This window comes from Corvus moneduloides, chromosome Z (assembly GCF_009650955.1).
Source record: "Corvus moneduloides isolate bCorMon1 chromosome Z, bCorMon1.pri, whole genome shotgun sequence".
In the NCBI taxonomy this organism is placed as follows: Eukaryota; Metazoa; Chordata; class Aves; order Passeriformes; family Corvidae; genus Corvus; species Corvus moneduloides.
In genome coordinates this window covers 53,910,141-53,925,770 of record NC_045511.1, presented here as the reverse complement: position 1 = coordinate 53,925,770, position 15,630 = coordinate 53,910,141, and the positions used below count along the sequence as shown (strand labels likewise).

At 38.1% G+C, this 15,630-nt stretch overlaps 1 protein-coding gene across 5 annotated transcripts in view; it reads right to left on the bottom strand.

Moving 5' to 3' along the window:
* Window positions 1-15,630, bottom strand: part of TTC37 (tetratricopeptide repeat domain 37) — a 50,890-nt gene that overhangs the window by 33,248 nt on the left and 2,012 nt on the right. For all 5 annotated transcript variants that reach the window (XM_032096045.1, XM_032096047.1, XM_032096046.1 and 2 more), the window contains 13 exons: window positions 15,455-15,598; window positions 14,304-14,395; window positions 13,582-13,657; window positions 11,789-11,929; window positions 9,130-9,228; window positions 8,925-9,033; window positions 7,074-7,214; window positions 5,497-5,598; window positions 2,536-2,669; window positions 1,799-1,885; window positions 1,607-1,710; window positions 1,369-1,495; window positions 28-207 (listed from right to left, as the gene is read on the bottom strand). In XM_032096045.1, coding sequence (XP_031951936.1) covers window positions 28-207; window positions 1,369-1,495; window positions 1,607-1,710; window positions 1,799-1,885; window positions 2,536-2,669; window positions 5,497-5,598; window positions 7,074-7,214; window positions 8,925-9,033; window positions 9,130-9,228; window positions 11,789-11,929; window positions 13,582-13,657; window positions 14,304-14,395; window positions 15,455-15,598 — 1,536 coding nt within the window. The remainder of the gene's footprint in view (window positions 1-27; window positions 208-1,368; window positions 1,496-1,606; window positions 1,711-1,798; window positions 1,886-2,535; window positions 2,670-5,496; window positions 5,599-7,073; window positions 7,215-8,924; window positions 9,034-9,129; window positions 9,229-11,788; window positions 11,930-13,581; window positions 13,658-14,303; window positions 14,396-15,454; window positions 15,599-15,630) is intronic.

The window sequence follows — 15,630 nt, the reverse complement described above, 5'->3', positions numbered from 1 at the left end:
TAATCTGACATTCTGAATGTACAATACCATGTCTCCAAGTTCCATGCTTAAGTTTACAGCTGCTGTTCCAGATTCTTCATCTGTCTCATCCAGTTCAAAAGCCTTTTTATAGCAACCACGAGCTCTACTTTTGTCTCCAGCAATGTCTCTGTAGTAGTTACCTAGGTAACAAAAGGCACTTCCCAAGTAGCTGTCAAATTTTGCCGCCTATAAGGAAATACAAACACAACATCAGACAGCATTTTGAAGGATTATACTTACAGACAGGTCCAGTGATAACTGCTTGTTCAGTCTCTGCTTATCATATTTTTTAAGCCCCTTCTGTGATATATCTGAGTTGTCAAACTTTATTTTAAAATTGCACAGATTACCTGAGCTTTAAATAGCTGGAAAATCTGCTACAAATCTCATGACACAAAGCATTTTGTATAAAAAGCACTAAAATAGTTGTGATAGGAGAAAGCAAATCTTTATGACATCTCATAATTTTCATGTTCTACTCTGTTTCAGTCATTATGTTCATAGTCTTACCATATTACACCACAATTAACTCCAGCCTTTTCTAAAGTTTCAGTTCCTTCTTAGATGCACTTGGCAGATTTGCTTAAAGTTAAGAAACCCACAGCCTCCAAGCAGCAGGAAACAGCTTTGTCGATAATAATAAAGATCACATAAAATGGTTTAGAACCAAAAGAACTGTTCCCTTCAACTACATTTGCCACTATACTATGCTGTTACTGAAGTGCAGACAGTAGGCAATGATTTGAGTTGCCAAAACCTAACATAAAGTTACATGGTGAGTTTACAATGCCTGGAGTTTTATTTCGTATACTTCCAAGTTACTAATACAGATGTCAAATTAAATCTTTTTGATTCATGTTATGATCTATGTTCAGAAAAAAAGCCACAGTCACTAAATATAAATTATGGGGCTTTACCAACTCACATCCTTGGACAGACAGTGAAACCCCAACACCATTCTCAACTTTTTTCCTTCTTCATGTTTTTCTAATTTGAATTCTGTCCTCCTCATTTCAAAAGGTCTTCAAAGGCATATGCTGCATATCTATCTAGAGGCCTCCACTTTCCAACCCCCAAGGACAGAAGATGGAGAGGATCATCACTAAGTTTTGCTAATTCAAAGGCCTCCAGAACCAATTGAAAACAAAAGCAGGGAGATTCCAGGTAACCGCACAGTTCCCTGCAATGCCTTTTTGCACAGCAGAACCTAGCTTACAGGCTCTGGAGGCTCACACATTGTAACAAGGAGAATATTCAAATCTCTCATTCCAGCCAGTGTATTTTCCGTATTTGGCTTCTGATGCAGGAAAACACTAATTCTACATCAACAGTTAAAGTAGTCTTTACCTTCAAAAACTGAGTGAGTGCTTTTCCTTTGTCTTTTTTTGTCTCATCACTCATGAACCAGTATGTGAGTCCCAGGTACTGATGATACTCTGCAGTTCCAGCCTTTTTTTCAATAGCACTTAGAAAACTGAACAAAATGAACACAGGTCAGGTCAGACAAATTCTCAAAAGCTGCAAAATACTATATTCTACTCTCCCACCACACTTCCCTGTTAGAGGAAAGAAAAAAAAAGTCTACCTTTTTTCTGCCTGTTCATAGTTCTTTTGGGAATAATGGATGAAACCCTCTAAAGCATGGGCTTCAGCCAGATCAGGGTGGGACAACAGAAGCTCTTGTGAAATCTGCAAAACGATGTCATTTTTCCCTAGTTACTTCCTCAATGAAAACAAGAATTGTGCTTAGCTTACAGGAATGACAAAAAGCACTAACCTTTGAAGCCTGATCCATTAAACCTTTGTTTAGATAAGCCTGACCCCTGAGAGCTGAAACCACTGGGTCACTGCTTGCATCTACGGTCTAGAAAACCATGTAATAAACACAATTAACTTATTCTGTCCCCACATTAAGAAGTCAAAGGCATCAAAAGCAGACAGACTGCATGAAGATATAGACAAGAAAGCATTTAAATGTTTTCTCTATTACCCCTGAGAAGACTCAAAATAATTTTGATGAGGATCAAGCGTAAGACTGTAAAGAGCAAGGACAAAGGTACAGAAGTATGAAGAACAACAAAAAAGAATGAAACGGTGTGACAAAAACAAGGGGAAGCAACTTCCCCTAAAGCTTAACCATTCAACCTTAAGGTAGTACGTTCTTCATGACTAATGACAAGTGGGTGAAGGACATGGGAGGCAGAATTATAACATGAATCAAAATTAAGATGAGTAACAGCACAGAACTAGCAAGAACCCAGCAACAGTGAGCAAGACCGGACAAAGTCAAAAGTGACAGCTTCTAAAATTAGAATTGCAAATTAAAAAGAGCTGCAGCAAAGCCTGAAAAAGCAGGGATGGAAGAAATGTTTGAATAACACAACAGCTAGTAGGAATGGTCTAAACCACAAAGCTGAAAGGAGGCCAGAGTAGAAATACTCAGCTTAAGTACAGAAAGATAAGAGCACTTTTTAATATTTTAAAAACCCCAGACCTTTTTGCCAATAAAAATACCTGCTCAAGTGCTTTAATGGCTTCTTCTGCAGCATCAGCATCAGCTATTTTAATCAAAGTCTCTGCTTTCAACTGAAGGGCAAGGTTCTTCCACCGAAGATTAGGACCCTCAGGAGTTCCAAGAGCCTCAAGAGCTGTTGACAAGAAGAACCTTTCACCAAGTTAAATGAGAAAAGAAGAAGTACAGAGAGCAGCACTCTTCCAAATATTTCTAAAATCTTTCCTTTTCTGTCTAATAGAACACCATTCAGAGTGCTCTCACCCATATATAAGAAATTGTCCTGTAAAATTCCTACTCATTCAAGTTTAAAAATTAAGTCAATTCTAGGAGGTTGTCTCAGATGCTGAGATGGATGGATACTGATTGCTTTCTACCTGCTGGCCTTACAAACAGAGTGTCACCATTTTTTCCACAGGTCATCGCTTCTTTAGAGCTCCATTCAACAAACAAGTTGTTTTGCACTTCAGTGTTCAAATAAAAGAATATTACTGCAACCAGGGATTTACCTTCGTGCCTGTACTTTGTACCTTTTAACGCAGTTCTGATTACTTTTCCAATACAGAGAATAATCTCTGGGATCTTCAGTCCTAGAGATTGAAGACCTCTCTGTTGAGTATCACCATTCTCCAAAGGGAAGAACTTCCTGCATAACTCAATTAATTTTATTTCTTTATTTTAATGTTGGACAAACTTTTGTCTGATTTGATACAGCCACTTACACAAGACAAGTAAAAAGCGATGTTTCCCCAAAATTGTCTCCAACTTTCCACATATGCTTTGGACTTAAGAAAAATTTCTGCATCAAAAGCATCTTTTAGCAAGGAACAACACCTTAACTTACCCTTTGCATTGAAAAACAAAACTTGTTTTGTTTGCTCTGAGCTTGCCATTTTAGCTGTATTTGGCACTAGCCAGACCCCACATAGGAAAACAAAACACTTGATCTTCATTTGTATTCCACACCATTTGCATCTTCACAGAGTTAAAATTATCTCTTCCCCAGGCTGGAAAAGGACTTGTCAGGCTATTTACTTGTTCTCATATGCTGCATTTTTTTTATACAGTTGATCAACCTTATTTCTAGTCTATTAACTTCTACTCTTATTTTCTTTTTGAGATGGGGTGCATAGGTACCAAAACTACACACAGATTTTATTATGCTGCTGAAGTTCTTAAAGCTACTGTTTGTGGATGGTATGTTTCACTAACCATTCCCTTTTCTGAAATTGCTAATATTTGGCATGCCCGTAAAGCAGAGCAGAGGAAAGTCCTATTTTTTCATACAGATCAGGGACTTTCTGCACTCTACTTCAACGAGAGTGTAGGACAGCTTTGTAAGAACACTTCTTCCCACAACTATCATTCTGCATTGAAAATAATACGTAAAATTCTACAGCTTTAACACTTAGTTATGCACTCTGGTAATCACCTCGAAGTTTTGCAGTCTGCTTTGCATAGCAGCAAATTGTAACCTTATTACTCAGCATTCATAAACAGCACAGGTATTAGGGAAAATGCATGGGACACCTCCTTCCAGCCTGAAAACAGATGTAATTACTATACCCTGCTCTACTTTTTAACTTACTTAAAAAAACTCAACACTCAATGTTACAACTTTAAATAGCCTTGGGTTAAGAAGTAGTTTCCTTAACAGTATGTAAGGGATTTTACAAATTACCACCTGGAAATCTCCCTTATCCAAGTGCTCCTAAGTTCCTTGAAGGAGTTCTAAATATGCAACTTTTAAAAGGCCATGCTGTCTACCCCCAAAATATCTTTCTACACAAATTCTTTAACTCTGTTGTTTCAGTTTTAACCAATTCGACCACTAAATATACCAGACCTGTCAGTGGTTTCCCTGAACTTTCCTAGAACCTTTTTTAAAACTTAGAGCCATGCTATCTACTTCCAAGCCTTTGGGTGGCAAGACAGGTTCAGCACGCAATTATGTAACCCCTTAAAACTTCAGCATTTTTATCTTTATCTTCCTCAGTGAATTCCTAAGTTGGTATCTCATAGTTCCTTAATGCTATGTTTCCTTGTCTTGTTTTACAGACACTGCTATTAACACTCATCACAGACAAGTCATTAGATCAATCTACTGAAAAGAAGGGTCATGGTACAAAGTTACCCTGAGCTCTTCCACACTGAACACAGATAGGAAAAGAATTACCCCATTTTCATTCTTTCTGCAATAAATTTCTTTTTTACCTACTTTGTTCAGTTTTCATTTTTCCTCCACCCAAATTTATAGGTATTTTGAACTTCTCTTGCCAGCAAGTACTTTTCCCTTGATTTCCCATGACTGTTTAGCCAGGTCTGTATACTTTTACGTCTTCAAGTCTTTCTTGAGAAATTTTTCACTGAACTTGTCCCTGCCACAAAAAAAGTCCACTTTATCTTCCCCTTCACTTTTAACAACCAGAGAGTGGTTCTGTTCAGTTGAGATATGCATCACTAGATCACAATAATTGCCCTCACTGCCAGCTAGCACAGATCAAGTTTTACACTTAGTGAGTTTTCTTCAGATGCGGCTGTACTATACATAACCTCTGCATTTTACATTAACTTGATTAAAAATTTGTCTTAGAGGTTGAAACATGATATCTACCAGACTAAATATTTGTGACACCTACCCTTGTGGTTTCAGGCAATCTGTTGCTTGCCAGGATTGGTGAACCACCAGCAGAAGCAGCACATCAGAACATGTAAACCTTCTAAATATTAACCATCAGACAGCTTTCTGGATCCACTTAGCCAAGTATTTTCTCTGTTCCTGAGACTAAGCAGCATAAGGTGCTTTTCAGCTATCATAAAGAGAGGTAGCACAAGCTTGAGACTGCAATAAGCAAGGGACTGTGACTACCGCTAACTCAGACCTACCACACAAAGGCCACATTGGCTGGACTACATATAGCAGTGTACCTCTGCAGTTGCTCTTCCAATTAGCAGGCAGTTACCTTGATTGCAGGACAGGACAGCATTCCTGTGTTCGTGAATCTTCATCTGTGCCTCTGCTAAATAATGCCATGCTGCTGGACACTGGTTAGTCTTCTGCAAACCTAGTAAAGAGTTTAAAAAAGACACTTTAAAAAGTTGCTTAGGCTTGCAGACACTGCAGCTGGTAGATACTGTATTTCCATATAATGCCATCAAAAACATATTATCAATCAGATAGTAAGACTTGCAGTTAATTTTTTCTGAGTCTTATTTTAGACTGTTTTAGACATAGAGGTCTCCACGCAACAAGGCAAAAACTAGAAAGCATGTAAGTTTCAGTTAGGCTTAATTTTGCATATAACATTACATACACTGAAACTTTCTGATGAACCCGCCCTAATTAAAGACTCACCAATAAAACTGAATTTCTGCCTTCTGATATGTAACTACTAAGTAATGCCTGGAAGTCTCAATGTCTAAGATGCAAACACGTATCTCATTGCAAAAGACACTATTCCCAAACCTATATATTTACACATTATACCAAGACCCTTGTCTTTGCATTCTCTCTGCAGTGAGCAAAGTCTATGTGTTAAAATAAAAATAGAAAAGCAACTTAATATTATCTAAGATAAAGTATTATCTTTGGTCAAAACCAGGATGTATGTTTTGTCAAAACATACAATGGCCATTTAAGCCAGAAGAATTTGTTTTCCAAGGAACAGTTTTTCTTCTTCATGAGCTCTCAGGCACATGAAACTTTTATTTCATATTTTAGGCAAGTTGTTGTTCCACTGTAAACTACTGTAGAATATTCTGAAATTCCATTTCAGAAACAATTTTATTCTAAACCTAGGAGAATGGATGCAGGATATCACAGCATAGTCTGACTGACTCATGAACGCCTACATCCCAGTTATTTACCCAATTTTCACTGTAAGCTGCCACAGCAGCACAGTTAGAGTGGGCAGTCCTGCTTTCCCACGAGTATACTGATGAGTATTTTGCAAAGAGTTTTACCATTTCAATACAAGCAAGTTAATTTATAGATGAGTAAGCCAACTCCTCAACAAATATCGTTACTGTAAAACAACAACAAAAAAAGGAAGAAATTCTTACAATATTTTTCTCTAGATACTCAATGTAAGTCTTTACCTAGTGTAAGTGTTAAAGAAATTTTAAAATGAAATAACTTCAGAGAAAAGTCATCTTTGTTCAGAGAAATGCAGTAATGCAACTTCTACTAGAGAAGTTGCATTACATTTTACTTCATAAATTCCACATTCCTTCATTTATGGCTATTGCTCCATATAGTGTTTCCTACAGTTATTTCCCCAATAACAGCAGGATTAAAAATAGTTTACCTTAAAACACTACAGAGCTGACTCTAGTACAAATGAAAGGCTTCAGAGATGTTATACTTAAAGCTGTACTTAAAATATTTCAACACAGTCAAAGTGTTCAGCATTCTTTTAAATTCTAGCTGGTCTTAGAATTGGCAAACTACTATGCAAGTATAAGATTCCCTAACTATTCAACATGAACTAAAGCTGGTGTTCGACTTACAGACTACTTACACCTCATATTACACATTTACCTTCAGTAAGACTCTTAACAGCCTCCTTGTATTTCTTTTCTTTGAGGCATTTTATACCAAAACCAATGATGCCTGGACCACTGCTCGCATCTATCTCCAAAAGCCTAGAGAAACAGTGCAGGGCCTTTTCCGACAAAGTACCTGGTTTCAGAAAAAGACACATTTTACAGAGTTTTAGATTAAAAAAGCAACTGCAACATCTCACTTTATCTGTGTGAATGATCATTATCCTTTGAGTACAAGATTTTCCAAAGGCACTACTTACCTATCATCCTCTATCATATAAAAAAAACGAAACCCAAGAAGTAATCTAAATACTCAGCACTGTGAAACAAAATAAATGGACATGCTGAAACCTGAATAACCACTTTTGCTAAATTACTACAGGTATACTTCCTTTATTAATAAATATTCTTTCACATGCTTTTCATGTAAGTCCAGCTGAATGCCCACATGTCAAAATCTGCCACAAATAAATCAAAGTAATTTCCCTCCAGAACAGATGTTGTGTACCTACCAATTTGATGTGATGAGCTTGCTGAAACTACCTTGCTGTGAAACCATATAATTTAATATTTCAGCTTAATTTTAACTGATGCCACTAACTTTTGACACTTGTGTTTAGCTGCGACTGTAGACTTGGCAATGCTTACAGGAACTTTGTGACTTGTTGCAAAAACCTTCAAACTATTATTTTCTTAAAGAAATTATTGAATCATATGGCGTAACAGTTGCTTTGATCTGCATTTGGTAAAGGTGACTTAACAATGCATCTGAGTTAACAAACATGTGAAGTGCAGGACATGAAGGATTAAAACGTATGACTCAGATGTAAACAAACAGCCTTACTAAAGCATAAGCAGCATCCTTCCCACTCCAAAAGCTTGTAGGATGGCGAGATGTTGTCAGAGCACTGGTACACAAGAACTGTGCCAACCTTTTCCTTTGAAAATTAGTTTCTGCCTGTTTCTTCAAAATCTAAAGCATTTTCAAATGCTTTACAAATTTAGAGTCTGGGCCTCATTTGTATTCATACTTTCAAATCAAAGTGAAAAATTCTCACTTGCTTTATTTTGCTACATTATTCCATTTCTCCAAAACAGGAAAAGGCCTTTTTCTCTTAAGTTGAAAATTATTTCTGGAGGTTTTTTTTCTGATGTTGTTTCCTTGCCTTAAAAATAAATAAATCAACTTCTGATGCCTTAAACAATAAAATGAAAAGCCAAAATCCAATAATTACCTTTGAAAATGATGCGAATATGTCCAACACTATTGCAATGTTGTTTCATAAATGACTCAAAATAGTAATGCATAGTTTTCAGATCCCTGCACTTCTGAACACACCCCTTTTGGTTTTTTCTACTCAGAACATGCAGCTAAAAAGATCTGTTTATTCCCTATTCACAAGGCACACTTTCTAACAAAGTTTCACAAATGTTTATCTGGGGGTTTTTTTGTGCAGAAAGAGAATCTGTGTGAAGAATAACCTAAGTGTAGTCCATCCTCAGACTTAGAGCACTCGCTAACACTCTTCCATTTCTTCTTAGAAGGTCAAGAAGCTAATCTCCATTTTATCTGGAGAGGCTGCTTTCAAGTAAGGGATTCTTTCTTTGAGACTTCAAAGAGTTGGACTTGACTCACAGGAGTTAAGAGTGGAGAGCAGTTAGAGTCACTATTCAGTTACAGGGCTAGGATCAGACCAAACACTTTATTTCCAGAAAGATAACATAGAAGTAAAGAGTGTATTTGTACTGGGTTGTGAAGGGTAAAAACTTGTAAACAGATTGTCACAAAACCAACTACAAAAGACAAAATTTAAGCCCCAGAAATGCCTAAATCCATCCTACTCACCTGAATGAATAAAGTGCAAGCAAAGTACTTCCAAAGGATAACTCATGGTAGGGTACAAAGCCATCATATCATGACAGGCCTTTTCCAACCTAGCTACTTCATGAGGAAACTTGAAAGGAAAAAAAGTAAACAGTTAATTGTGTGAATTCTCAGACATGAAATAATACATCTATTTTCTTACTAAGACACCTTAACACAACCTTACTTTTGACAAGCACTGTATGAAGTCTTTGTAAAGATTTTGGTGGTCTTCACCAGGAACCACGTCAGCAGAGTTCAGCGCATGTTCAAATGCGGTCAAAAGCTGAAATAAGAAAAAATTAGGAGTGAGAAAAAAGAAAATTAGGGAAATGTTACCTTCATACAATAGAATATTTCAGTTGGAAGGAACATACAACAATTACCTAGTCCACACGCCTCAGCAGTTCAGATCTGACCAAAAGCTAAAGCATGTTATTAAGAGCATTGACCAAATGCCCCTTGAACACTGATAGATTTCAGGCATCAACTGACTTTCTAGGAAGGCCACTTCAATGTCTGACCACCCTTTTGGTAAAGAAATGCTGACACGTGTCAAGTCCTGTGAACCATTCCCACAAATTCTATCACTAGATGCCAGAAAGAATAGCTTAGTGCCTCCCTCTCCACTTCCCCTCCTCGGGAAGCTGCAGACAGTAGAGGTCACTCCTCACTCTTCTCCAAACCACGCAAATCCAAAGAGGACATGCTTTCCAGCCCTCCCATATTAAAGTGGATAGTTACATGTTATTACCTTGGTCCTAGTCATTAAGTTTACACTAGTGCTATGAACAGAGAAAGTCATGAAGCAAGTTCCTTATCATGAAGCAGCACTCAGCCTCTAAAGCATGTAAATTTTCTAGTACAAAATGAAGCAATAATATGCTACCATGTAACATAAGATGGTAAAAAGAAGGTAAAATTTGTAAGAACATACATTCTTCCTCAAACCTAATCCCAGTTCAAAGAAGTAAATTAGGTTACTATCCTATAGGATTAGCTGTCAGCCCTTCTCTCTGCTCTAGTCTAGAAATCTAATCTTTTTTTTCTTGACTCTTTATATATTGGAGAACAAAGACACCGGAGTGCAGGCTTACAAACAAGCATGCTAAACAAAAAGTTGTACACAGCTTGTCACAAGAGAAATACTGAAGTGTGTTGCCTTCAGGCCCACATCCTTCCTGGTTCAGGTGCTTTACTCAAGACCACAGTAAACTCTACGTTTGCATGTGAAACCTATTCCTGATGTTTATGCCCTTTTTTTCTCTATTTTCAAGTTATTTTTTCTTTCCAAAAAAGAAAGCAGTGCTGCCTGCAGTACCTCTTTTCTATAACAGCTTGTAAGTTAAGGTCTTTGCCTTCTCAAAAGCAGAGATCCAGATCAAATTTTTTGCCATCTGAAATTACTTCAATTTGTATTTTCTCGTTTCTGAAACACTGCTACAAGCAGACTGGAGATGAGAAATTTCCACCTTTCATGTTGAAGATGAGGTTCAGCTTGCAAGAACAGATCAATCAGATAAAACAAAATTAACTTTGTCCGCAGAGAACACAGGATGAGTATAATTCATGATCATTCTGTTTGTTTCAATCAGCTTTGACACTTTCCTAAGAAGTGAGAGCTTAACATCTCGAGAAGAAAAGAAAATCTGAACCAAAACATTTCTATCTAGGATAAAGAATAGGCACAACGAAATGGAAAAACCTCACAAAGCCACCTCTTTTAACTTGCATGACAGCAAAGGGAAATTTGCTGTTTTGAAGAACGTCTGTACTGCTTTTGTGTGGCAAGGTTTTGCTAGCAGGAGGCTATGGCAGCTGGTGTGGGGTCAGTAGCTCTGACCAAGGAAGCTATGACCAGTCCAGAGAGATGGTCCCAAAAGAGATCGTCTTCCCAGGGCCCAGTGTCTTCCCTCAGCTGCTGGCCAGGAGGGCCCATGCAGAGACTGTCAGCTCTTTAGTGATTGTCAGCTTGTGATTTCAGCTCAGCTCTGCAGGGCAGCCTCCAGTCCAGACCAGGCAGAGAGATGAGAGGCCCGTGTAGCTGTTCCGCACGAGACAGCTTTATTAGTCTGGCAAAGGGGAGGCCAGGGACAGGCTCTCTCTGCCCTTGCAGGAGCAGGGGCTAGCTTTATAGGGATACTGGGGGTGGGTGTCAGAGGGTAAGGGCCAATGGGTTACAAAGGATCTGTATAGGGTCTCCCAGAGGATTCTGGGTTTGTCTTCTTCTCGTCGTAACTGAAGAGTAGCTCCCTTTCCAGGGGAGTTCTGCTGGGAGGTTTAGGCACTCTCCTTATCTCAGCAGATGTCCCTCCAGGGCGGGGGCTGGGCACACCCCACAGGAGGCTAAGTGAGGTGGCTTCTATGAGAAGCTGCTAGAAACTTCCCCCATGTCCCACAGAGTCAATCCCAGCTGGCTTCAAGACAGACACACTGTTGGCTGAGGTCGAGAGCAGCAGCAATGGTGGTAGTGCCTCTGGCATAACAGATTTAAGAAGGAGAAGAAATTGGTGCAACAGCAATTACAGGCAGAGAGAGGAGTGAGAATATGTGAGAGCAAGAAAAGGACCCATGCTGGAGAAGTCTGTTACGGAAGGACTACACCCTGTGGGACAAACCATGCTGGAAAAATTGGTGAAGAATTTATGTGACTCATTACAGCTAAGACTCATCTCAGACTGCTGCACAGCTGCTCTTTATGTCAGAAGGTAAAATTGCCCAGCGTTTCCCTGAGAGGCTTAGTACCTCTGAACATTGAGACAGTAAACTCAGACAAACAGGCTTCAATTACTAGCTGCACTGTACCTATATATGTACCTAGCTGAACAAGGAGTGAAAAACATTACCAACTGCCCAGTCTTATTATCCTGGTTCCTTGTACTGTCCTTCAGTAACTGGATCATCTTCTTCCAAAGCTGATGAAGCTCTGCCTTTTCTGCACCTTCCTCCTGTTTCATCTGTATTAGTTTCTGCCAAGTTTCAGCCACCTGTCAACAGCAACAAATGACCAATGCTGTTACTCTTTAAAGAGCTAGAGGTCCGATACAAGTCCAGTCAACTTGTCACCAAAATTCACCAAAAACTGAGTAAATAAAACTCCTTTATACCAATGCAGCATTAAGAAGTCGGCATTTTTTACTGGGTAAGGGTTGCATGAGGGACTACTCCACCTAGCGTGCATTCTGATCCTCTGCAAGTGCGTTGCTTACATACAGTCACGACATACATATTATAACTGTTTATTACCATAAAACCCTCCCCTGGTTCAGTCTTTTTATACTCTTATTAGGCTGTGGCTATATTCCTAAGCAGATGTCCTCTTGTTATCTTTGTTCTGTCCTTACTTAGAAAGCAGATCCTGCACACCATGTTTCTTTGCCAAAAGTGCAGACACAGTAGAACTCCTTATTCTTGGATTAACCCTTTGGTATCAAACTCTATCACACCAGGGTAGACAACAGAGTAATATTTAGAGTAATCCAGATTTATCTGCTTTCTGATTAAATAAAGTCCCAAAGGACTGTGTGGGACCTCTCCACCTTCCAAGGTACAGTAAGTAAGGTAGAGAACATCAAGAGTATATGAATTTTGACTCTGGTTCCTGGAGGAAATCGACAGTAAAAGTAGACCTAAAAATCTATAGCACTACAAACAAAAAGAGAACAAAAGCAGCAGTCCATGCTGAAATTCCAGTGTGGAAAAGTCAACCGAACTGAAAAGAAAAAATATGACCCGGAAGTCTAACTTCAGTTTCTTGTTCCATAGAGAGTAAGTCTGCTTCATATGCTAAACTATTAGCATTAAATTTAGTTTAAGAAGATGGTATACAATGAGGCTTTGGAGCTAACTAATAGTCTTCAGCCCCATGCTCTGTGCTACGTAAAATTTTTCATTTTCCATTGCTGGAGAAAAGGTGGGAAGATGACATGGAGTATGACCATGCACCGCCCTATAAGAAAACAGCTTTTTCAAAGAGCAAAGGAAAAGTGAACAGCATACCTCCAAAATATGCATTCTGTAATATTATGATAGAGATTGCAGGAAACATTACTGTTGAACCACACAAGCATTTAACAACTCCACCTAGTGGTACTGACCAGAGTCATGATGATTTCTGCAAAGCTTGTGATGCTCTGAAGAGACTTTTCGTGTCCTTATCATTGAGCTGGGAATGCAGTACATAAGACACAGGCAACAGAGTTCAGGTTGTGTACATATCCCACCTTAGCCTCTAGAATGAAGCATCAGGAACAGCCTAGGAAGGGATCACCCCACCAGTGAAGGGCTCATGAGACACCTAGTACTGGCCAAGCCAGGTGAAGGGACACCTGACTCACACATACGGCATGTAAATGTACATCTGGGATCATTTTTGACTCCTAGAAATACAACAGAAGAATTATATTCTGCCCTTTCAGCCTCAATACTAATCGTCCTTGCCAGTTCTGTTAGTTTAATGGATTGCATCCAAGTCTTACCCAGTAGAAAAGAAAAAAAAAACAGTTAAAATCAGTTCTTCCTTGTTGGGGTCCACAAGATCTTAAGTGGTCTGTGGCCCATAAAAGTAGGGATTCCTTGAAAAAAAGTAGCCAGATCAAATGGAAAATTACTGTTAGAAGAAAGAAAGTGCTTGACCTACCTCTAAATATTTCTTTTCTTGATAATATAGCTCCACCAGCTTGTTACATACATCGCACCATTTCTGCTTGTCACCACTAGAAAGGAGAAAGAAAATCCGCCCAACACAAGGTAAGTTAAGTTTTTCATATAATAGTATAATGTTATTCAAATTCTGACAAATAATTTTCAGTAGGTTCAGTTGCCAAACTAATATTTAGAATAAATCTACAAATAGCCCTAGAAGTTTTACTCATTGCTGCTCTGAATAAAAAAAAAAATTACTTTTAGGGACTTCCTGATCAATTTTCAACATAAGGGAACAACCAAACACTAGTCAGCTACAGTGACAGCTGAGTTAGATTTGTTTAGAACTGTGCCTCTATGAATTGCATGACACATATTCTGTGATCTTAAAGCAGTGAAAAATAAGCCTTCTTATTAATGCAGGCAGTGAACTGTCAGAGATAAATGCTTCAAGGTAGTGAGTTTAGACATATAACTAGAATGACGTGGAATTCCCTAAACTACTAGCCTCAAGTACAATTAAACTAAAGGAGATTTTGTTCTACCAAAAGGGACAGGAAAAAGAAACCTTACCTAAGCAGAGAAAACCTCAGTAAAAAGGGCTAAACCACTGATATGAGAAGGCTTTAAAAAATCCAAGTCTATACTGTGTATCACCAATGGTATTCACTGAACTAGAAATCTTAAGACTGAATTTATGTATTCGATATCCTTTACCTTTCATAGAGTTCCAAGAGTTTTTGGTAAACATGTGCTAAGTCTCCTTTGACATCTATTTGGTTGGGTTTCTCATATAAATTTGCTAATCCCTTAACAGAAAAAAGCAAAAAAAAATAAAGGAAATAAGATTTTATGCCAACAGTCATGTTTTATGAGAACACTACCTGTTCTGCCCACAAAAATGATGCCATTGCCTTCAAGGGGGTCAAGTGTTAATGCAGTAATCACTGCAGAATTCTGCACAGCCCACTCACTACTTACATTAAATGAAAAGCTTTCCTCACTTTCTTAACTAATACCAACAACTCTTTGAAACTTGTATATAATACATGACCTTGTCTGCACAAAAGACAATATAAAAGTTCACTAGGCCATATGGAAAAAAATATATATAGTATGCAAAATGTATAATAATATATATAAACACCCAAGTACTGTTTCAAGAAAGCCAGAATCTGATTACAAAAGTGAGGAAATGTCAATATACACTGAATTCAGGTTATGTTGCACATTTATACTTTAAAATAGCATTTACACTGAAAATAGTAAGAACCTTACTACCTTAGAAAAACATTGATTATTGTTATCAGCAACAGACTTAATATGCAACCTTATGCTTCATAAACCAATAAATAACACAACTGTATGTTGTAAATCTATACTACAATAGGTGTGTGTAATGCACACACCACCCAGCACACAGCTACTTTAAACGTATACTTTTGCTTTCAAGTATCGACAAAATTCATTAACAATTCGCTTGATGCTGAAAGCTGGAAAAAGACATTACTAGATAAAACATTTTCTCTCCATAAGAGAAGAACTGTCAAGTGTTTCTTGAGCTACAAGCACAGAAATTTTTATATGGACAAATTTACTGTGTTTGTTTGAATTCATCTTCTCCACTGCATGTCTCACAGCTATGTAGAAATACAAACACAAGAAGCACAAACTCAAATATACTGAAAATAAAGTTCACCATGGTTTTACATTGGACACACAACTAATATGAACCTCAGCTACTCCAAAGTTTCTGTGGAACTTAAGGGCCTCAAGAAAACAAGATACAGCTCTTAATTCTGCTTTGTTCCTATATTTAACTCCATAGTGATACTTCTGAGGGAAACAAAAAGTGGACATTCACATACCTGCCACGCCAGCAACTGGTTTGGTTCAAGTTCAATAGCCTTCTTATATGCTCCTTTGGCCTGATCAGGCTGCTCTAACTCAGCAGCTGCCAGGCCAATGAATACCCAAGCATTGTAGTTATTCTTTTCTTGCTTCAAGACTGCCTAAAAACACACAATTTTAAGTAAAACTGATG